This window comes from Ochotona curzoniae, unplaced genomic scaffold, assembly GCF_017591425.1.
Source record: "Ochotona curzoniae isolate NIBS_2020 unplaced genomic scaffold, NIBS_Ocur_1.0 scaffold_1037, whole genome shotgun sequence".
NCBI classification, from domain to species: domain Eukaryota; kingdom Metazoa; phylum Chordata; class Mammalia; order Lagomorpha; family Ochotonidae; genus Ochotona; species Ochotona curzoniae.
Window position 1 is genome coordinate 17,981,274 of NW_024467083.1, and position 21,250 is coordinate 18,002,523.

Consider the following 21,250-nt stretch of genomic DNA (forward strand, 5'->3'; position numbering starts at 1 on the left):
TGAGTCACAGTGAGAATCATTTGTGTGTCTTTTGTTTGTGCATCTGATGTTCCCTGAGCTCCTGTACTTGAACTACATATTTCTCCAGACCGGGGCTATTTTGAGCTGTCATGTCATGAAATAGATTTCTTAAGCCTCTATTCCTTTTTGCTGTCAGAGACATCCACAATTAGCGTCTTGTTTCATCTCATAATACCCCAAGTGTCTCAGAGTCTGTCTGCATTCTTAATCTCCATGTTTGTCTCACTGTGATATACCAAAAATTTGTCCTTATCTTTCAACATTCTTTCTTCTGCTTAAATTCATCCATTTAAAAACTTTATTCTTTATTACTAAAACCTATGAAATTGTCATTTTCAGTATCTATTTCTTTCCTGATTGGAGGTATCATTTTCAGTATCTCTTTCTTTACTGAATTCCTCAGTCATGTCATGATTTATCTTCCTTATTTTCTTCAACCATCTGCATTTTCTTTTATCTCCTGGAGCATCCTTATGATCATTCTAAGCATTGTTTTTATGTCTCTTGTCCTGTAAAACTGTAGGTGGGAACATAAAACCAACACTCCCCATCCCCAGCCCTGACCCTTTTCCCATTTCCTGTCTCTATGACTTTGTCTTCTCCAACTGCATCCTGTCAGTGGAATCATAAGGTTGTGGCCGTGACATGGACATCACTGAGCCTGTGTCCTCGCGGGTCACCCAGGCTGTGTCATGCTCAGAGTTCCTTGATGAGGGCTGAGCAGTAGAGCCTGCTCCTGTGTGTGTGTACAAACTGTCCTTATCACTTCCTCTGCTAGGAGACACCTGGGAGGCTCCCATCGTGTCGGAAGTGATGCTCTTATGAGCACGGCAGTACACACAGCCCTTCGAGGACTTGGTGTTTTTGAGTGTTAAGCAGAAATGGAATAGCTGCCAGCAAGTGATAATTTCACTTTTTGAGAAAGAACAGTGCTGACTGGCACAATGCTGGGCCCTTTGGCATTCACACCAACAGAGCCAAGGGTCCCAGTTTCTCCAGACCCCACCAGCACTCCCTTTGTTCTGCTTTGTGTCCCAGCCAATGCCATGAGTGTGAGGGGGTAACTCAGTCTAGCTCTGCCTTGCCTTGCTCTAATTGGTGATGTGGAGCACTTTCTCAGGTGCTATTTGACATCTGTGTATCATCTAAGGGACATGTCAGTCCAAATGCTTCACCCATTTCAGAATTGAGTTGTTTGGGTTTTGTTTTGACACACCTGTTTTGTAAATGGAATATTAATGGAACACATGCATCCATTCCTTCAGGTATTCTGTACAGTTGACTTTTTCTTTTTTTTTTTTTAATTGGAAAGTCAGATATACAGAGAGGAGGAGAGACAGAGCGCAAGATCTTCCCTCCGACGATTCACTCCCCAAGTGACTGCAACAGCTGGTGCTGCACCGATCCGAAGCCAGGAGCCAGAAACCTCCTCCTGGTCTCCCACATGGGTGCTTGGTCAAAGGCTTTGGATCATCCACGACTGCCTTCCCAGGCCACAAGCAGGGAGCTCGGTGGGAAGCAGCGCTGCCAGGACTAGGACCAACACCCATATGGGATCCTGGCATGTTCAGGCGAGGTCTTCAGCCTCTAGGCCACCATCAGTCCCAGGTGACATTTGAAAACCAAAATGTTGAGTAACTGTGACAAATCATGACCCAGAAAGCCAAAAATCTTGGGCATCAGAGAAAATGTTTTCTGACCCTGTACTAGATGTACATCTATATGCACTTATTATTTTCTTTTATTACAGTGTCACTTTGATCTTCCATTGCTTTTGAACTCTTCTGTCCTCAAGTCAAATATTGATTTAACCAATTTCCATGCAAGAGATTTCATAAGCATTTAGCTAGGCCTACCCTTGATCCTTCACTTGTATCTTTTAAATTAGTCACCTATTCCTTAATGACCCTTTGATTACACCTGTTGCTTACTTTCGTTTGTGCAGCTATTGGCAGCGCAAGTCCCCTCCTGCAGTAAAACACCAAGGTCAAGTACACTGTCCCGCCAATTTCAGAAGGCTGTTCCATAGGCGTTCACCACATGAGTCTTCCTCCTTTGCAGGTGACCTCTGATGGAATTCCGGGTTCTGATGTAGTGCCACATCATGGGGCAGCAAACCAGCCTAGCCCAGCCCATTTCAGGAAGGTTGTCCCAAGGGCAGGTGCAGCACCTTTAATGGTGACGTGAGAGAAAGCTGCAGGTACCTTCTCTGATCCCTGCATGCTTACAATCTCCTGCATGTGACTCTGTGCCTCCTCAGATCCAGATGGTTATTTCCACAGCGCAAAGTCCCATTCATGGCAGAACAGGCTGGCTTTGCATTCCCAGGAGGCAATTCTTCCACATTTCCAAACTTCCTGAACACCTGATGCAGGCCAGGCACCATGACACATATCACAGGGAAGACACGGAGGGATTCTCTTCTCTGTTAATTGACTTCTTCTCAGTTCGTGTAGAAAAACAAACAAACAAGTACAACAATTATAGGCAATGTGACACTATTTATTGAGAAACATTCTGAAAATATAGACCAGGAATATCCATGTCAGGGAAAGCACCCTGGAGCAGCTCCCAGTGGGTGTGCCCGACGACTGCCAGCCCCTCCCTATCAACCCTGCAGCTCTCAGAACCAGGACTAAGCTGCAGGGGTTTCAAGCCATGGCACAATGCTGTAGGAATGAGGAGCCAGGCAGAAAAAGGGACCCAAAGAAAGAAACACAGTGACATGCACAGGGCACAGAAACGACCAGCACACCTTGGCATCCCATTTTCCAGGTATACCCACCCACAGCATCCTTCTTTCCCAGGTCCTGCTGTGGCAACAGAAAAAAGAAATTCCCGAAACTCCAGCATTGTCAGTGCCAAGTCAGAGCTCCCAGGGAAGAGGAAAGGCCCAGGCTGAGGTTCAGGCTTCCTCGGGAGCACATAGTGCCAGGGAGATCTCACTCAGGAGCAGGGTCAGCACAGGCCAGAGACCTCTCTGGCATTTGGGGAGTTCAGGGACACTCAGGCCCCTCATGGCAGAAGATAGGAGCCACAGTAATGGCCTTAGTGCAGGAACCACAGTCCAGGGAGCCATAGCTGAGGAATTGGGCAGAGCTTGGGCCAGCCAAGACTCTATGGGAGGGACTGGCTTAGAGGACAAGGGGCAGCAGGCTGGGAGGAGAGAGTGGAGGGAGAGGACTGAGAAGGCTGAGGCAGGGCTAGGGGCATGAGCTCCCCAAAGCCGATCCTATCCTTGAAATTACTGTGCCTTATTTTCCCGTCCAGGTGGCCACCTTAGGAAATATAGGTCTTGGGAGGAAGCGGCTGGACTTCATGTAGGCAGCGATCTTTGGCAGGGCCTGCAGGGGCAGAAAAAAAAAAAGCAGAACTCAGGGTCTATGGTCCCACTGGGTTTTCTGTAGCATCTGTTTAGGAACAGCCCAGCAAGATCCAACAACAGCCAGTGTATAGGGCTGTGAGCAGGACCTCAACCCTGTGGAGTTCATTCTTCATCACAGATACCTCACACCACACCTCGAATGATGGGTCATCTGGAAGATGCTAATAGCTGGGTGCTCTGCAGGTGCAGGCTCCAAACCCATCCCAACCTGCAACATGATCTGGTCCTGGCTATCACCTCTCAGAGGGAGCCTGAGTGTCACACTTGTTCAATAACTTTCTCAGTCAAGCACATTCTTGGGCCATGCATCTTCATGGCAGGGCTGACAGTGCCCACAGAGGTTCTCAAGAACTCAGGGCGATCCAGAGTGTTCTGGGCCTAATGGGCCTGGCACTGAGGGCCACGTGGTCTAGCACACAGATGCCATCTGGTCTCTCAACCCCAAAACACAGTGCTCGGCAACTGCTGCATAATTCCTAAGGGCACAGGATTGGAACTGATTCAGAGTTGATGAGAAGGCACATTTTTGCATAGCTAGGACAATATGGCAAAGATCATAGAGTGAACAATCTGTTGGACTAATACCGCAAACACTCATATCTGTGATAAAAGCTTTTTTGCAAACAAGATGTCCCAGGGTGATAGATGAGACCCAGGGAGGTGAAGACGTGGCCATACTCCTCTTGGTTATGTCTGATGGGACCCTGAGGAGTGAAGGTCAGGCTCTGCTACTCAAATTCACACTGTGTCACCCCTTCCCTGCCCCCGACTCTGCCTGCCCTTCTCTAACTGACTCATTGTAGCATGGAGTCACATTTGCAGGTGCATAAAATTAAATATCAAACACCTGTCCCATGTCACAGACACATTATTTTAGACATTGGGCATTAGAACCAGTGACAACGAACGTTTTCACCATTAACTCTTCATGACAAGAACCTTAGGTGCCACCTGTGGCCACTGAGATCCAGCGCCAACAATACATCTAGCAGCCAGTGTTTCCACACGAGGAGCTCATTGCTTCAACTTCCCTGGAGATCAAGCTTATGGAATGTTTGTATCTCTGACACTGAATCTCCATTCTAACATGTCTCAGCCCTCCAGATGCCCAGTAGACACACTGCTTGCTGTCTGGCCTCTCCCATAGTCTCCAAGGATTGGAGAACCAGATAGGACAACGGCCTTTAGCACAAAATGCAGAGGACCTCTGGTTGTTGCCCATACACCCCAGAGGATCTCAGGGAGCCCAGCACAACTGTGACTGGCTCTGGGATCCTGACAGATGCCTTACCCTCTATTTCTCAGCTTGCTACGTGTCAATTGGAAGTAACAGCTCTATCCACTGTGTGAGAATATATGCAGATGCACAGGACACAGCAGGTGCAGGATGCTAACCCTGGGTCCTGCTCTCAGGGGTTGGTCTGCAACCCAGCTCCAGGACTCAGAGAGCATGAAGGAACTGGACAAGGGGAGAGGAGCAGGGAGTCACCTCAAATCTGGCCATGAAATCCTTCAGGTTTGGGAATGCATCCAGGCAACCAGGAGCAAATATACGGTTCCAGTCCAAGACATCATAAACATGGAAATCAGCAATGGTGATCTGCAGAAGCCAGGAGGAGAGAGCTCAGGACCAGAGGAGACCAACCATGCCCCTTGCTCCTGCCTCCCTCCCTCCCTCTGCCTCACCTTGTCCCCTGCAAACCAGGGCCGCTTCCCCAGGAACTGGGAGTACAGTGTCAACTTCTCAGGGAGATCCTTCAGATAATCGGGCTTCAGCTTCTCCTGAAGGAGCAAACAACTGTCAGCACCCGCAGACACAACTTTGGGTGATGGGTTGCCTGCCCAGGGCTGCACATGGCCCTGCTGGCCAGGGGAGGCAGCCATCTTTCCTGAGCATGGCACAGGGATGTGTACAGTTCACAAAGGATGAGAATGTGATGTGAAAGGATGGAGGGAAAGGAACCCAGGACCTTGGGCTGACCTAGCATTGCCCATTGGGGAAATATGCTTATCTTGTAAGGGCATGGTGGTAGCCCTGGGAAAACCACATACACCTGAGGACAGACCCATCGAGAACTGCTATCATGCACTGAACTTTGCTTCCATGTAGTGATGCATGTTGGGAGTAACAATGAAAGATGGCCATGATAAAGGTCACAGGTTAGTTAAGTACACTTTCAGAATGTGAATTTTAAATTTCACAATTAAGTTTGCCTCCAGGGTCATCAGGATTATATCTAAGATTATGAAAACCGATTTCACAACAGTTTGGAGTTTCTGAATCAATGTATTGGTCAGATAGAAAATTTCTTGGAGAATTAGTCCTCCTGGGGTGTTCAGTGGCACACAGGAGCAGTGCAGATATGAACACAAGGTTTAAATCCTCATTGAACTGGCCAAGTCCTATCCAGTCCACTTGGGCACTCACAAAGTCAGGGTTGAAGCAGATAGTGCCAAGTTGCCAGCGGGTGTCCATAGCCTGGTTAACCAAAATGTCCACGCGAATCTTCTCCTCTTCCGTCTCCCCACCTGCAGCACACACAGCAGACACCCTCAGCATCCCACCCAGCCAGGCCCAGGGCACAGCCACAGCCCCACGCCCTCAGCCAGCCCCACTCACACAGGTTGTGCTTGCGGCCGAGGTAGCGCACAATGGCATTGCTCTGGGTGAGCTTGTGAGTGCCGTCAATCAGGTAGGGCAGCTGGTGGGTGGAGTTGAGGAGGGAAGTCAGCTCAGCTCCCAAGTGCCCAGGACCCCATGCCCTGAGCTAGATAGAGGAAACAGGAGACCAAGTACCCCCTGTGCCTGGCCCATGGCAGGTCCTGGATATATATACTCCATACAAGAAATGAGTGATCTACAATGTGGAACATCAAGGAAAATACTGTACAGTGGTTGTGCACAAGATCCTGTTTTGAAAACTCTAAGTTTGGGAAAGTGATGGAGGCACAGACACCTTGCACTATCAACCATCCCTAGCCACCATCCCCTGCACGTACATTGGGAATGTCCAGGCCCAGCTTGAATTTCTCACTCAGCCACTGGCTTCGGTCAAAGTCAGGAGCTGTGGAGAAGACCAAGTGAAACAAAACCTCCCCAGTGTGGAGCCTCTTTCCCTGGACCCTCCCAAGGAGTCAGGGGCAAGACCCCCAAGACAGGACATGTGGGATCTGAACCCCAGTCTCACATTCAAGGTATGGGGGGCAAGAATGCTTATTTGTGCATGAATTCGACATGCTTCTTACAAAAGTTGTGGGTTAGTCCAGAGAAAAATCCAGCCCAAGCACTGATCCATGAGTGCCCATCTCCAGCACCCCAATGTCTTGCACCATCCAGGGGAGCAGGGTAGGGCAGGCTCTGATGTCAGTCAACTGCAGTGGGCACAAGTCAGAGCAAGCAGGTGTATTACCATCTCCCATGGAGTATCTCTTTTCCTCATAGCTGGTGCCCGTGTATTCCAGGAGCAGGCGGGCGGTGTGGGCCAGCTGGGAGGGTGGTAGGGGACAAAGATCAGAGGGACAGTTCCCTAGTTTTGACTGCTTTAACTCTAGAAGAATCCAGGTACTAAATACTCCCCCCCGCCCCCCTTCTCTTTCTCTCTCTCTCTCTCTCTCTCTCTCTCTCTCTCTCTCACACACACACACACACACACACACACACACACACACACACACACACACACACACGAGCTCCTTGAGGACAGAAGCTTTCTCTATGTTCCGGAAGCACCACCAATACGAATCTCCCCAGTTGCTAAGGCATACCCTGGTCAGCCCCCTTGCTCACCCCGCGGATGTCCCAGTAACCCAGTGTCATCGGCATGGTGTTGTTGCTGCTGTTGCTGCTGCTGCTGCTGCTGCTGTGTGCCCAGGGAACTGATCTGTGCGGGACAACCCAGCGGCTTTACCGGGCTGGTGAGTGCAGGACTCCGCCCCTTCCGCCCGGACCCGCCGGTCTCCTCCTCTCCTCCCGCCCTCCACTCACCCCTCCCCTTGGCTCCTCCAGCCCCTTCCGCCCCCTCCTAAGTTTCTCATGCTTTGCGTTTCCTCAGAATTCCTTCCTGGTTGTCAGAGCTGCTCTAGCCACCCTCCAGAAAGTTTCATGGTCCCAGACCCCGGTGCTCCCTGAGCGAGGTCTGGGTGCTCAGGGGAAGAACGCAGGGTGGGAACTCACGGCTTTCCCAGCCTGACCCAGAGGCCACTCTGCTGGGTCCATGGGAGTTGCAGAGCCCTTGGCAGCGGAGCTAGGCTTTCAGACATCACTAAAGCTGGCAAGAGCTGGGCCAATTTGAAGCTAGGAGCTTCTTCCAGGTCTCTTATATGGATTCAGGGCCAACCACCTGGGCCATACTCTGCTGCTTTCCCAGGCAACTTGCAAAGCGCTGGATTGGAAGTGAAACAGCTGGGACAGCAACTGGCTTCCGTATGAGGTGCTGGTGCTACAGGTGGATTAGTTCGACATGTCACTGGGCCAGCCCCTGCACTCTTACTCTAATTATTGTTGTCTTTATTTTAAAAAATATTTTTGTAGATGGTGTTGCAGCCTACTGGTTTAAGCCACCAGTTGCAGTCAGTATGTCATGTGGGTGCTGAATTGATGCAGCTCCCTGCTAATGGACTGGGAAAGCAGCAGACAATAGCCACAGTACTTGGATCCCTACTGCCCAAGTGGGAGACCCAGAAGGATCTCCTGGTTTGGGCCAGGTCCTGTGCTGGCCGTTGTGGATATCTGGAGAGTGAACTAGCAGATGGAAAGAGCTAGCTCTCTAAAATTATTACCTTCAACATAAATCTTTAAAAATCTTTCTCAATTGAATCTAGTTGCAAGAGATAAGAGATTTAGAACAGCAAAGTGAGAAGTGTAACAACTGAGGGTAAACATGTAGGTATGAACTGTCTCACTGTGAGCAAACCTTTAGGGAAATCCCCCCAGAGGCTTAGGCTGCTGTCTCAGCCTGGACACAGATGGGGAGCTGAGCTCTGTGGAGGGGTCCAGGTCAGAATGCATGGGGAACATCTGCAACAGGGACTGCCCTCTGCCAGCCCCAGTGACCTGCTGCCCCATCTCCCCAGCAACACGGAGACACCCAGGCCACCAGTGTTGTCTGGCTTCACTCGGTGAAACGAAGCTCAACCTGCAACTCCACACCGTATTCAGGTAAGCTGAAATCATTAGTGATATTCTTGGTGCACACTCCTAATATGTGTTAGTTAATTTCCCAAACTGACTTCTTCAAGTTCAACAACTGGGTTCTTCAGCTGTTGAACCCCATTTTTGTTCAAATCAATACTCAACCTGGTATCACATATTCACAATGTCATAAAAGAGAAACAAAATAAAACCACAGGCCCATTTTTTGGGGAATACTCTTTAGTTTTCAAACAAGTCTTCTACCTACAAAAATTAAAGCTGACAGGTAGTACATTGTTCCTGTGGGGGTTCTGCTACACAGTCATATCAGACTGACTTTAAGCCATTTGAGAGTTGGGCATTTAAGATGCCGTGGGGTTGCCCACATCCCATGTCAGAATGGCTGAGTTTCAATTTTTAACCCTGGCTCCTCCTAAGATTCCTGCTTCCTGCTAATGTGCATCTAGAGAGACAGCAGACGGTAGCCCATGGTCTGTGTCCCTGCTACCAACATGGAGAAGGGGTTTAAGTTTGTTTTCTGGCACTGCCTTGTCTCAGCCCAGACTACTTTAGCAATGTGGGGAGTGTCACCCTGCCTCTCTTCTCTTCTCTTCTCTTCTCTTCTCTTCTCTTCTCTTCTCTTCTCTTCTCTTCTCTTCTCTTCTCTTCTCTTCTCTTCTCTTCTCTCTTCTTTTCTTTCTTTTCTTTTCTTTCTTTTTTTATTGATTACATTGCATTATGTGGCACAGTTTTATAGGCACTAGGATTCCTCTCCCATCCGCAACCCGCCCCCCGGTGGATTCCTCCACCTTGTTGCATTACCACAATTTAAATTCAGTTGTGATTCTTTCATTGCAAGCATCTACTAAGTATAAAGTCCAGCGTCTTATTGTCCAGATAAGTTCAACAGTTTCTTGGGGAGACCATCTCTGGTTTGAAGGTAGAGCCGACCCTGCCTTTCAAATAAAGAAATTAATACCTAGATCTTTATACAGATACATGTCATTTGAGTCACCCTTTCATACCCAAGAACACTTGTGGGTCAGGAGCCAAGGCCAGGGCTTGACTCTGAGGACCCAGCCTGCTGAGGGTCTGATCCAGTCCTCCCTGTGGTCCTCTTGGACATCTTCCAGGCATCTCTGGTCACCAGCTGCTCTCTCCTGCTTCAGGAAAGGGCTCTGCTCCTGCCCCCACAGAGGCTCTCCCACCTTCCTTCACATCCCCTCCTGGACGCTGTCCTGTTCGAGGATGTCACCTATCTGACAACAGGACAATTCTGAGGGTGCACCTCAGCTATGCTGCCTCCTTGCAAGGTGGGCCTCTTGGAGATTCACCAGCTGCTTGATGAAAGAGAAACACTACTGGGTGAATGACCATAAGGCTTCAGTCAGGAGACCCAAGGGCTGGTCCCCAAATCCCTTAAAGGACAACACAGAGGCTTTTTTTTTTTCTTTTCTCTTCCCCCTGTCAGGGCATACCCTGCCTTCTAGGGTTGCTGCTTCTGATGCGTGGCTCTGTGGAGTGTCTGCCTAGGAGCATGGCAGTGCCCAACATTGCTCTTCTATGGGGATGTACTGACTTGAATGCTCCATTGTTAGCACCCATTTTAGGCTGGTACTGGCAGTTGGAGCTTCCCAGAGCCTAGGGAACTTGGCAGCCCAGTGGTGAGGACAGAAGGATGTCCATTTGATAATGGCAGGGAGTTGTGGTGTTTTCTGCAGGCTTGGCTGGGCTGCCAAGGGTGCTGCCAACTGCCAGGGCCCCAACAGCTGGGGGCTGCTAAGGAGGGCTTGGGCAAGTGGCCAGTCTTGGTCCCACGTTTGGCCTCCAGGCTTTCAGACCTGGCTTACAATTCCCTGGTGGCTACAATTTGATTTGAAACTTCCTACACCTAGAGGGTTTAGCCTAGGAGTATGGCAATTGTCAACTCTGCCCCTGGCCTTTGGGCATACTAGCAGAAAGTTCCAGGCCAGTCCGCCGGAAACCCAGCTGCACTCTACACCAGCAGCACCATGTCCATGATTCTGAGATACTGGGACATCCCTGGGGCGGGTGAGGGGTCTGCTCAGAGGGTGGGAATGGGAGAGCCACTGAGTAGCTGCCGTGGTTCCTGTAGGGCTTATTGGAAACTTTACCTGTCCAAGGCTCTCTGGAATTCCTTGTGTGGGCCCTGTGATTGCAGGGTGAGCAGGCATGAAACATGGGTTGCAGCTCACATGGAAGAGATAAGAACAGATTCAGGATCTCTTCTCTCTGACCTCTTGTTTTGGGCCATACTACGCAGATGTGTCATGTGTCATGCCATCCATCTGCTCCTGGAATACATGGACACCAGCTATAACAAAAAAACATACTCCACTGGGGATGATAATGCATGTGCCTGCTCTGACCTTTGCCCAGCAATGCTGACTGACACCTAGCAATCACTGGGTCTCCATCTGTTGCTCACCTGTTCAGGTGCCCGCACCCTGGAGCAGAGCCTGCACTTGCATGGTCCCCTAGAGGGTGCAGTGTGGCTTCCCTAGACAGGGCACTGGGAGGAGTGCTGGGCTTGGCCGTGTTAGTGACTGGGATAGATTCTAGCACTATTCCAACTTTCGGTGGGCCTTTGGCATGAACGGTGCAGAACCCTAACCAGATTTTATACTAGTTATACGTAGTAGTGTGAGACTAAGAGGTTCAGATTCCACATGCCTTGTCTCAGAGGGCTTTCCCTTAATTCCATGGAGGGTCCTGGGGAGAGGTTGCACACTGGGGAGGTTTTATTTCAATTGGTTTTCTCCACAGCTCCTGACTATGAACAAAGCCAGTGTTTTGGACATGTTCTTTACCACCTCTCTCCCTCTGGCTCATGCCTTTAAGTGTCTGGTGTGCTGGCTGTGACATGGGGTAGATTTCCTTTTTATATACGCCCCTGCAGACCATCCTCTCAGGGTCAGGTGCAGGAGTACATGTAAAGGTGACTGCTGGGATGGAGCACCCTTAGACAACTATAAGCACAGCAGGCTGAGGGGTGAGTTGGTTCCACCCTGTGGGTGCTGAGGAGCATGGCCTGGGCCTCATCTCACATACTCACTTCCATCAAACAGAAACTTCTTGCTTATAACAAAGCTTCTTTTGTCAGGATTTGGTAGTTTGAAGCATTAGTCCAACACGTTATCCGGTCTATGCTCTTTGTGTGCTGTTCCACTCTCCACTTGTGTGCTCCTTGTCAGCTCTGGATCAGGTCCAGACCTGTGACATTGGGGATTACGCAACAATTGCTCAACTCTGTGTGCCGGGGAGGAGGGACCAGTATAGATCTGTGTGCTGGACCACGTGGCCCTCAGTGCAGGGCCAATAGGCTCAGAATACTCTGGATCGCCCTGAGTTCTTGAGAACCTCTGTGGGCACTGTCAGCCCTGCCATGAAGATGCATGGCCCAAGAATGTGCTTGACTGAGAAAGTTATTGAACAAGTGTGACACTCAGGCTCCCTCTGAGAGGTGATAGCCAGGACCAGATCATGTTGCAGGTTGGGATGGGTTTGGAGCCTGCACCTGCAGAGCACCCAGCTATTAGCATCTTCCAGATGACCCATCATTCGAGGTGTGGTGTGAGGTATCTGTGATGAAGAATGAACTCCACAGGGTTGAGGTCCTGCTCATAGCCCTATACACTGGCTGTTGTTGGATCTTGCTGGGCTGTTCCTAAACAGATGCTACAGAAAACCCAGTGGGACCATAGACCCTGAGTTCTGTTTTTTTTTTTTTTTCTGCCCCTGCAGGCCCTGCCAAAGATCGCTGCCTACATGAAGTCCAGCCGCTTCCTCCCAAGACCTATGTTTCCTAAGGTGGCCACCTGGACGGGAAAATAAGGCACAGTAATTTCAAGGATAGGATCAGCTTTGGGGAGCTCATGCCCCCAGCCCTGCCTCAGCCTTCTCAGTCCTCTCCCTCCACTCTCTCCTCCCAGCCTGCTGCCCCTTGTCCTCTAAGCCAGTCCCTCCCATAGAGTCTTGGCTGGCCCAAGCTCTGCCCTCTTCCTCAGCTATGGCTCCCTGGACTGTGGTTCCTGCACTAAGGCCATTACTGTGGCTCCTGTCTTCTGCCATGAGAGGCCTGAGTGTCCCCCAAATGCCAGAGAGGTCTCTGGCCTGTGCTGGCCCTGCTCCTGAGTGAGATCTCCCTGGCACCATGTGCTCCCGAGGAAGCCTGAACCTCAGCCTGGGCCTTTCCTCTTCCCTGGGAGCTCTGACTTGGCACTGACCATGCTGGTTTTAGGGGTCATGATTTGTTACTCAAAGTTATGGCTTTGAAAATCAACTGTATGTGATAACTAAAGCAATGATTGAACTGTGTTTTATTAATGTTGTATTCACAAAACTGATGAGTTAATACAAAAGCCAAACATCAATTCTTAATGGGTGAATGTCTTGAACTGACATGTTCCTGAGATGAAACACAGATGCCAAATGGGCACCTGAGAAAGTGTTCCACAACACCAATTAGAGCAAGGCAAGGCAGAGCTTAGACTGAGGTAGTACCTCACGCTCATGGTGCTGGCTGGGACAAAAAGCAGAATAAAGGGAGTGCTGGTGGGAAAAGGAGGAACTGGAACCCTGTAGTTCTCTTAGTGTGGACAGAAAATGGCCCAGTCATTGTGCCAGTCAGCACTGTTCTTTCTCAAAAATTAGAGTTACCATGTGATCAGAGCTATTCCATCTCTGCATAAACACCCACACCCACACACACAAAGGCAAGTTCTTGAGGGTTTTTTTTTTTTTCAAAGACATATGTTATTTTTATTGGAAAGGCAGATTTCAGAGAGGAGAGACAAAGATCTTCTATCCACTGGTTCATTCCTCAAATGGCTGCAACAGCCAGAACCATGCTTATCCTATCAGGAGCTTCTTTTGGGTCTCCCATATAAGTGCTGTGTCTCAAGGTTTTGCCCTTGAGCAGGCCTCTGGATAGGAAATGGAGCAGTTGGGACACCAACAAGTACCCATATGGGTTTCCAGCACTGCAGGGTGAAGATTAATCAATTGAGCCATTGCACCAGGCCCTTTGTGTGTACAACCATACAAGCACCACTTCTGACACGATGGGAGCCTCCCAGGTGTCTCCTAGCAGAGGAAGTGATAAGGACAGTTTGTACATGCACACAGGAGCAGGCTCTATTGCTCAGCCCTCAACAAAGGAACTCTGAGCATGACACAGCCTGGGTGACCCACGAGGACACAGGCTCAGTGATGTCCATGTCACGACCACAACTTAATGGTTCCACTGAAGGATGGAGTTAGAGAAACCAAAGTCACAGAGACAGGAATTGGGATGGTATCTGCTAGGGTCAAGACTGGAGATGGGGAGTGTTGCTTTAATGCTGCCACCTACAGTTTAACAGGGAGAGAGAGTTATGGAGCTGGATGGGTGTGATGGCAACAATGCATTATGAACATACCTGGAACCACTTGCTGTGAAAATTGGCGAGGTGGCACATTTTATATTAGCATAATCATAACAATGAACATGGTGGCTGCCTGAGGCTCTTTCAAAATGTCAGAATGAAAAAATACATTTATTTTGGTGCAAAACTGTTTGACATTAAAATATATTGTACACATTTCAAAAATTACTCTCCTGAAGATCTCTAGCATGCAGAGATTCACAATCCTTGTGAGCCAAAATTAACTTATCTTTTAATTTTATTTCCCATGACTTTTTCTGAAGTCACCATACAGGTCTTGATTATAAAGTACAAATTATAAAGGGTGTTTGGAGATTACATTATGATACAATGGATTACGCTGCCCCTTGAAGCATGAGCATCCTTTATGAGTTCACTTATTTGAGATCCCACAGCTCCCCTTACATCCAGTTCCCTGCTAAAGCACCTGGGAAAGTAACCAGGACATTGTCAGAGTACTTGGGCCCTGCCACCCACATGGGAGACACGGACAGAGCTATGGGCTCCTCGATTAGGCTTGCTTCAGCCCCAACTAAGGTGGTCACTGGGGCCAGTGACAAAGAGGATAGGACTTTTCTCTATCTGTTGTTCTGTGCCGCTCTCCCTACCAAATAAATAAATAAATTTTTAGAATAAATTCTGAGCCCAGCATGATGGCTCAGCAGCTTCATTCTTGCCTTGCACACGCCAGGATCCCATATGGGCACTGGATCCCATATGTGGCCTGGGAAAGCAACAGAGGATAGCCCAAAGATTTGGGACCCAGCATCTGTGTGGGAGACCCAGAAGAAGCTCCTGGCTGCTGGTTTTGGATAGGTTCAGCTCTACCTTTTGTGGCTGCTTGGGGAATGAACCAGTGGAGGGAAGATCTTTCTCTCTTTATCTCGTTATATTTGTAAATATGTCTTTCCAATTAAAAATAACTTAAAAAAAAGAAATTTAAAAGAGGATAACTTTCCTAAGAAAAATATTGTTTTAGGTTTGAAGCCTAAGAAGTGATTACCTAAGAAAAAATAATAATCAGAACGATTCCACCTTTAAGCAAAAAGATGTGTAAATGAAGTCAATATCAAATATAGACAATTTTATCAAAATTATCAATGATGAAAACATACATTTTAAAATCTTGGATACAAGTGTTCTAACCTATGGACTTCAAGTTAAGGACCCACAAGAGATGATCTCATGGGACTAGGACTGATCTGAGGCCCCAGTTGGAGACTGTTTGGTGTCTCAGGTGCCAACGTTCCTTCTCTGGGAATGGCTGCCTTCATTGGTGGCTCTTGCCTTCGTTTGCCATCTCTGCTGCTCATCACAATTTCTGTGCCTCTTGGGACCCTGAGGAATCAGTAGGAAGAGACGAAGCTCAAAGAGGTCCCAGACAGCAGCTTGTAGAAGATCACTGGTTCTTCTTTGTTGTCACGGTCCCTGGGGAAGAGCTGAGGTCACTGGGCAGCTCTGCTCCATGGAGTCAATCGGGTTCAAGCCTTGCTAGAAGGAGTAGAATCAGGCCCTTATCCAGGCAGGTCTCTTCACACAGGGCACCGTGGGAGAGGCAGGGCATTCAGCAGTGTGTCTGTGGCTGGCAGGTGCAGGGTTGAGATAGGGTAGGAGGGAAGCTCTGCGTGCAGGTCACAGATGATGTTCCAGTGTGATCTTCAGAGCTCTTTGGAGCACGTGCCCCAGTTGTTATGTCTGTGACAGAGGACAGGGTTTTGTTTTCACTCCTGTGCCCTAACCTTCTCCTCTGTGTGAGGGATGGCTTCAGGCATGATGGGATGTGCCAAGATGAGTGTAGGCTGAGACTACAGGTGGCTGGAGAATGCAGGCCCAGTAGACAGCACAGGACGAGGGCAGCACCCAGTTGCCAGGAGCACAGCCTGGACCCTACTCCTTTCTCATCGTGTCACTCATGATTGAGGTGTTTGATAGCAGCCAAACCTGATTCATCTCAGATTTGGGCATTTGAGGGTGTGTTCCCATAGGGAGGCAGCCTGGATTTTGTTTCTTGTCCCCAGCCTCGAGGTCCCCCATAATATATGCATCTTCAGCTTTGGTTGAGGCTCACATTGTAGCTCTGAAGATTAAGGAAGAGTTGGCTGTGGGAGGTAGACAGGAGATAGCTGAGGACTACCTGGAAAAGATGAGAAAGAGAAATTCCAGAATTCTCCTATAGATTGCTTCCTTCTGTCTTTGTCTTCCTTTCATCCGAGACATTAAGGCAGGATATAAAAACATGCTAATTGGGAAAATGGCAAAAGAACTTGCAAGCTTAAAAACAACACAAAGCAAGACACAAAGTCCTTCAGGTTTTTCAACACATCCAAACACTTGGGACCAAACACATTTCCCAATATTGTAGCAAGAAAATCCACAAAGGTGATCTGCAGAGGCCAACAAAGAGTGAGCAGGAAATGCTGCGTCCCAGGAAGAAGGCCACCTCCACTACCAACCATGGCTGATTCCCCAGGAACTATGAGAAATGCTTCAACACATCAGGGATTCCCTTCAAGTGTTCCGGCCTCAGCTTCTCCTGAGGTGGAAAACAGCTGTGAGCATGCTCAGATACCAGCTCCCTGCCAGGAGGCATCCTGCCCTGTGTTGAATCTGTCTCCATGCATGTCCTAACACCTCCTATGGCTCCGAGCCAGGGGTGCCAGCAGCTGCCTGACCCTGAACTCTGACATCCAGCAGAAGCAAAGAACAGTAAGCTCAGAGAAGGAAGTGAACAGTGCAGCCTAGCTGTGGGGTTGAAAGAGGAAAGAATGGGACACACATCTGAGTGGCTCTAGGGGTGCAAAGGAGAATCTGAGGCTGGAGGGAAGAGGAAGAGGGATGAAGGCCCTTTGCTGATCATGAGGCCTCTAGAAAACTCTCCATGGAGACAGCACTGTGGGAACGGATAGCTGAAATTTTCATCTGCATCCGGTATTTTCTTTTCTTTTCTCCTAGACTGAGTCTATGCATTGTAAGAATGGACAGGTGGAGAGGGGGACCTTGGTAGAGGACAGAAGTAGAGAGAACTTTGAACACCTGACTTTATTTTCCTTGAAGATATATTTCATTATTCCATCTGAGAGTCGATGGCTTTTTGGACTGCCACAGGTGCAGACACCTGGGTGGCGTGACTCCCTGGGAAGGGGATCCTGATTAGGCCCGAGACCAACCCCACCCCTCCGCCAACCTGTGTTCCTTTTGGACTGGCACATGTGTGGACAGGTGGGTAGCATGACTCCCTTGGGAAGGTAAGACCCTGGGCAGTCCGGGTGCCAGTGGCACTGGGAGAAACTGTCAGGCTGCCTGGCGGTACACTCTGGGAACTTGGTGGTGTAGACTAATATTTGGTCTGGGGGATGGCATAGGTAGGGGCAAGCATGGACCTGAGGGTTCATATCTAGATGAGGAATGACTTCTGAGGAACTTCAGTGCACAAAGCCACTGTAGTTACAGGGCTAGGTCACGGAACCCTTCAGTGACAGTCAGAAAAGGGAATGGGTGATGTGAGGGTGGGCCATGACACTAACCAGCACAGGAATGAATTAGGTCTAGGGGCAGAATCTGCAGGGGAGTATGTGGGTTCACCATGTAGAACAACAATCTCCATTGGTGCATGCAAAATCTGTGGCTGGGAATAGGCCTGGTTGGAGAGCCAGGGGACATCCTGGCTGGGTTGGGATTCCCACTGGTGAATGTGAGAATTAGAATGGCGGTAACAGGCTGGGTTGGACATGGCTGCAATCTCCCTCAGCATGGAGGGGACTGGGTCTGGGGAGTGCCAGACTGGGCTAGACTTGAGTACCCACTGGTACTCATGAGGACTGGGCTAGGTCTCATCTCCCATTGAACCACATGAGGACTGTAGCTGGGTGTGGACCAGGTGTGGCTGGGCTGCAACACCCAAAAGGAAGAACTGGATTGGGTAGGGACCAACTGGGTAAGGATACTGTTCCTGCCAGAACAAGAGGTGCACAAAGTCAGCCTGGACCAAGGATCTACCAGAGTGCACAAGATCTGCCACATGGAGGTGACTGAGAGAGGAGCTTAGGGAAGTCCTATGTCAGGACACAATTCCTGCAGGTGAGCATTAGAACCAAGGCAGAGAACAGCCCAAACCAAGCCAAATTACAGTACCGGCCAGCATATGTGTGGGTCAGGTTGCAAGGGTGGGCCAGGTTGGGCCAGTTCATAACATCTACTGGCAGATGTGAGAACCAGGGTGGGTTACAAGAGGGGCTATTTTGAGCTGCAACCAACCAGTTGACATTTGGGCCATAACAGGGGGCTGGCTGCAATGAACTAGGCTGCCGCACCAATCAGCAGGAGCTGGAACTAGAGGCAGGGTGAACTTAGCCAGGCTGAAGCACCTGCTGGTCAATGTTGAGGTGAGGCAAGCAAAGACGGTCGGGGGGTGGTAGGTGCAGGGACTTGAGATCTGGGAGTTGGAGGTGGATCTGGCAGGGACCAGGTTGTCTGGCTTGGGTCCTTGGGCCTGCATGCACATGGGTGCTGGGTATGTGGGTCCCGGGGGTGGAGGGTCCAGTGGGGCCCAAGTTGCCTGGCTTGGGTCCTTGGGCCTGCATGTACAGTGGGTGCCGCGTCTGTGAGTTCCTGGGGTTGGGGGACTGGTAGGGCCCAGGAAACCTGGCCCAGGTCCATGAGTCTGCCTGCACGGCAGGTGCCGGGTCCATAAGCCCCTGGGACAGCGGGGATTCAGCATGGTCTGGTCTCCAGACTTGGATTCTTGGGCCCACCTGTGAGAACTGGTCCTAGTGAGTGGAAAAGACAGAGTACTACATGGCTGGCCCAGCTCCGCATAGAGGATATAGCAGCCCATTGCTGCCTTCAGAAGACATCTATTATCATAGTAGATGAAAGAGAACAGAACAGATTGCACAATTAACCCAGCCCAACAATGACAGCAAATATCTAGGCGAATGGAGACTCTAAGGTCAACTATGTCAATCAATAGACATTGAAAGTATTCCCTCATCCTTGGATTGGCAACATTTCAGAGCTATTGAAACCACCTGGGCAGAACCCTCGGCATGTCCCCTGGGTCAATACTGGATGGCTGTTCTCCGTCCCTGGGTGTGGGCAGTTGGGAAGCTGGGTGTAGCTTCTCCCCTGGTTGCCTCCTACCCCCAGATATGGAAAAAGAAATGGGAAAATTGGGAACAATGATCATACCCACTTTTCCCTGACTCTTGATTCTTTCCACCCTGATCAACTATGTAAGCATCATCTAAAATAAAACTTTTTGTAAAAGATTTATTTTTTTTTATTACAAAGTCAGATATATAGAGAGGAGGAGAGACAGAGAGGAAGATCTTCCATCCGATGATTCACTCCCCAAGTGAGTGCAACGGCCAATGCTATGCCGATCCAAAGCCAGGAACCAGGAACGTCCTCCAGGTCTCCCACACGGGTACAGGGTCCCAAAGCAATGGGCCGTCCTTGACTGCTTTCCCAGGCCACAAGCAGGAAGCTGGATGGGAAGTGGGACTGCCGGGATTAGAACTGGCACCCATATGAGATCCTGACACGTTCAAGGCGAGGACTTTAGCCACTAGGCCACTGTGCTGGTCCCTAAAATAAAATTTTTTAAAAAGTTTACACACACATACACAAAGAAAAAAAAAACAAAAGAAAGGCAGCATTATAAAAAAAGGGAAAGATGCTGTTTCATAATTCAGATGGCCGAAACAGCCAAGGCTGTGCCAGGTGGAGGCCAGGAGTTGTAACTTGATTGGGGTCAATGTGTGTAGCAGGGAACACACATTGGAACATCAACTGCTGCTTTTCCAGGTACATTATTTGGAGTTGGATAATAAATGGAGCATCTGGGACTTGAATCCACACGCACATGGTATGATGGCCGTGGAGATAACGGCTGAGCCTGCTGTGTGACACAATGCTGGCCAGAACATATGACTTCACTCTTTAGATACATAATGTTCAAGGCTGGAGCACCGATTCGATCTTAAGAATGGTGGGAACTGACTCTGAGGATTCACTGATGCAGTCTGGGGTTAGGCAGTCACTGGTGGCAGCACAGGGACCCACATAGAGCCTCGTGGAGTTTATATGAGAAACAGGAGCCATGCAGATGTGAAATTAAGAGTCCTGACCCTGGGTCCAACTTCTGTGGGGCAACAGAAATTCTCCAAGTCAGGACTGCATCGGAGAACCACCTACTGATGAGAGCCATCCACAGCCTGGTTCTCCAAAATGCAGAACCTCTTCTCTTCTGTCTCTCCACCTGCAGGCCACACAGCAGAGACTTTCAGCATCCCACCCCAGCCAGGCCCCTGCCCACTCACACAGATTGTGTTTGTGGATGAGATAGCTTAGGTTGGTAATGCTCTGTGTGATCTTAGTGACTCTCAGCATTCAAACAGGGTAGCTGAAAGAGTAAAGAAGAAAGTAAGTCACCTGGGCTCCCAGGTACTCAGCACCCCTTCCCTGAACAAGGGCACATAGAAGCCCTGGCACCCTCTGTGCCTGGTCCAGGGCAAGCCCTAGAGACACTGTACAAAGAATGAATGGCGGGACCGGCACGGTGGCCTAGTGGCTAGAGTCCTCGCCTTGAACATGCCAGGATCCCATATGGGTGCCAGTTCTAATCCCGGCAGTTCCACTTTCCATCCAGCTCTCTGCTTGTGGGCTGGGAAAGCAGTCAAGGACGGCCCAAAGCCTTGGGACCCTGCACCTGCATGGGAGACCTGGAGGAACTTTCTGACTCCTGGCTTCGGATCGGAGCGGAGCGGCACCGACCGTTGTGCTCACTTGGGGAGTAAGTCATCAGACAGAAAAGCCTACTCTCTGTATTTCTGCCTTTCCAATAAAAATAAATGAGTCTTTAAAAAAAAAAAAAGAAAGAAAAACAAAGAATGAATGGTCACAATATGCAACACCATCGAAAATCAACACAGACAACCAAGAACACCACTATCTGGGAAGGGTGCACTCATATCAAATCTCTAATCCAGAGAAAGGAAATGGACGCAGAGAAACCTTGGACATCCATCCTCAGCCATTCCATCTCCTGCACAAATGTTGGGAAAGTCCAGGCCCAGCTTGAATTTCTTACTCAACCACTGGCTTCAGTCATAGTTGCGGACTGAGGAGAGGACCAAGGGAAGCAAAACCTCCAATGTGCAGCTTCTTCCCTGGGACCCTCCCAAGGAGTCAAAGGCAATAACCCTGAGATAGGGCAGGTGGGATCTGAACCCCTCATCTTACATTCAAGGACAAGGGAACAGAATG

General features: G+C 49.4%; 2 protein-coding genes across 9 annotated transcripts in view; one reads left to right on the forward strand and one right to left on the reverse strand.

The window, feature by feature from the left end:
• The window catches only part of LOC121168471 (glutathione S-transferase Mu 1-like), a 58,933-nt gene extending 46,002 nt beyond the window's left edge, over window positions 1–12,931 (forward strand). For both annotated transcript variants that reach the window (XM_040998618.1, XM_040998620.1), the window contains one exon: window positions 12,303–12,931. In XM_040998618.1, the coding sequence (XP_040854552.1) occupies window positions 12,303–12,392 (90 nt within the window). In that variant the 3' untranslated portion in view covers window positions 12,393–12,931. The remainder of the gene's footprint in view (window positions 1–12,302) is intronic.
• The window catches only part of LOC121168477 (glutathione S-transferase Mu 1-like), a 135,940-nt gene that overhangs the window by 75,845 nt on the left and 38,845 nt on the right, over window positions 1–21,250 (reverse strand). Inside the window, exons 1-8 of one of the 7 annotated variants that reach the window (XM_040998646.1) lie at window positions 7,194–7,294; window positions 6,817–6,892; window positions 6,407–6,471; window positions 6,027–6,108; window positions 5,835–5,935; window positions 5,093–5,188; window positions 4,896–5,006; window positions 2,511–3,365 (exon numbers count right to left, since the gene is read on the reverse strand). In XM_040998646.1, coding sequence (XP_040854580.1) covers window positions 3,276–3,365; window positions 4,896–5,006; window positions 5,093–5,188; window positions 5,835–5,935; window positions 6,027–6,108; window positions 6,407–6,471; window positions 6,817–6,892; window positions 7,194–7,229 — 657 coding nt within the window. In that variant the 5' untranslated portion in view covers window positions 7,230–7,294 and the 3' untranslated portion in view covers window positions 2,511–3,275. Of the gene's footprint in view, window positions 1–2,510; window positions 3,366–4,895; window positions 5,007–5,092; window positions 5,255–5,822; window positions 5,936–6,026; window positions 6,109–6,406; window positions 6,472–6,816; window positions 6,893–7,193; window positions 7,295–21,250 lie in introns of those variants that run through there. The other 6 variants (XM_040998644.1, XM_040998642.1, XM_040998648.1 and 3 more) reach the window with 6 other exon arrangements.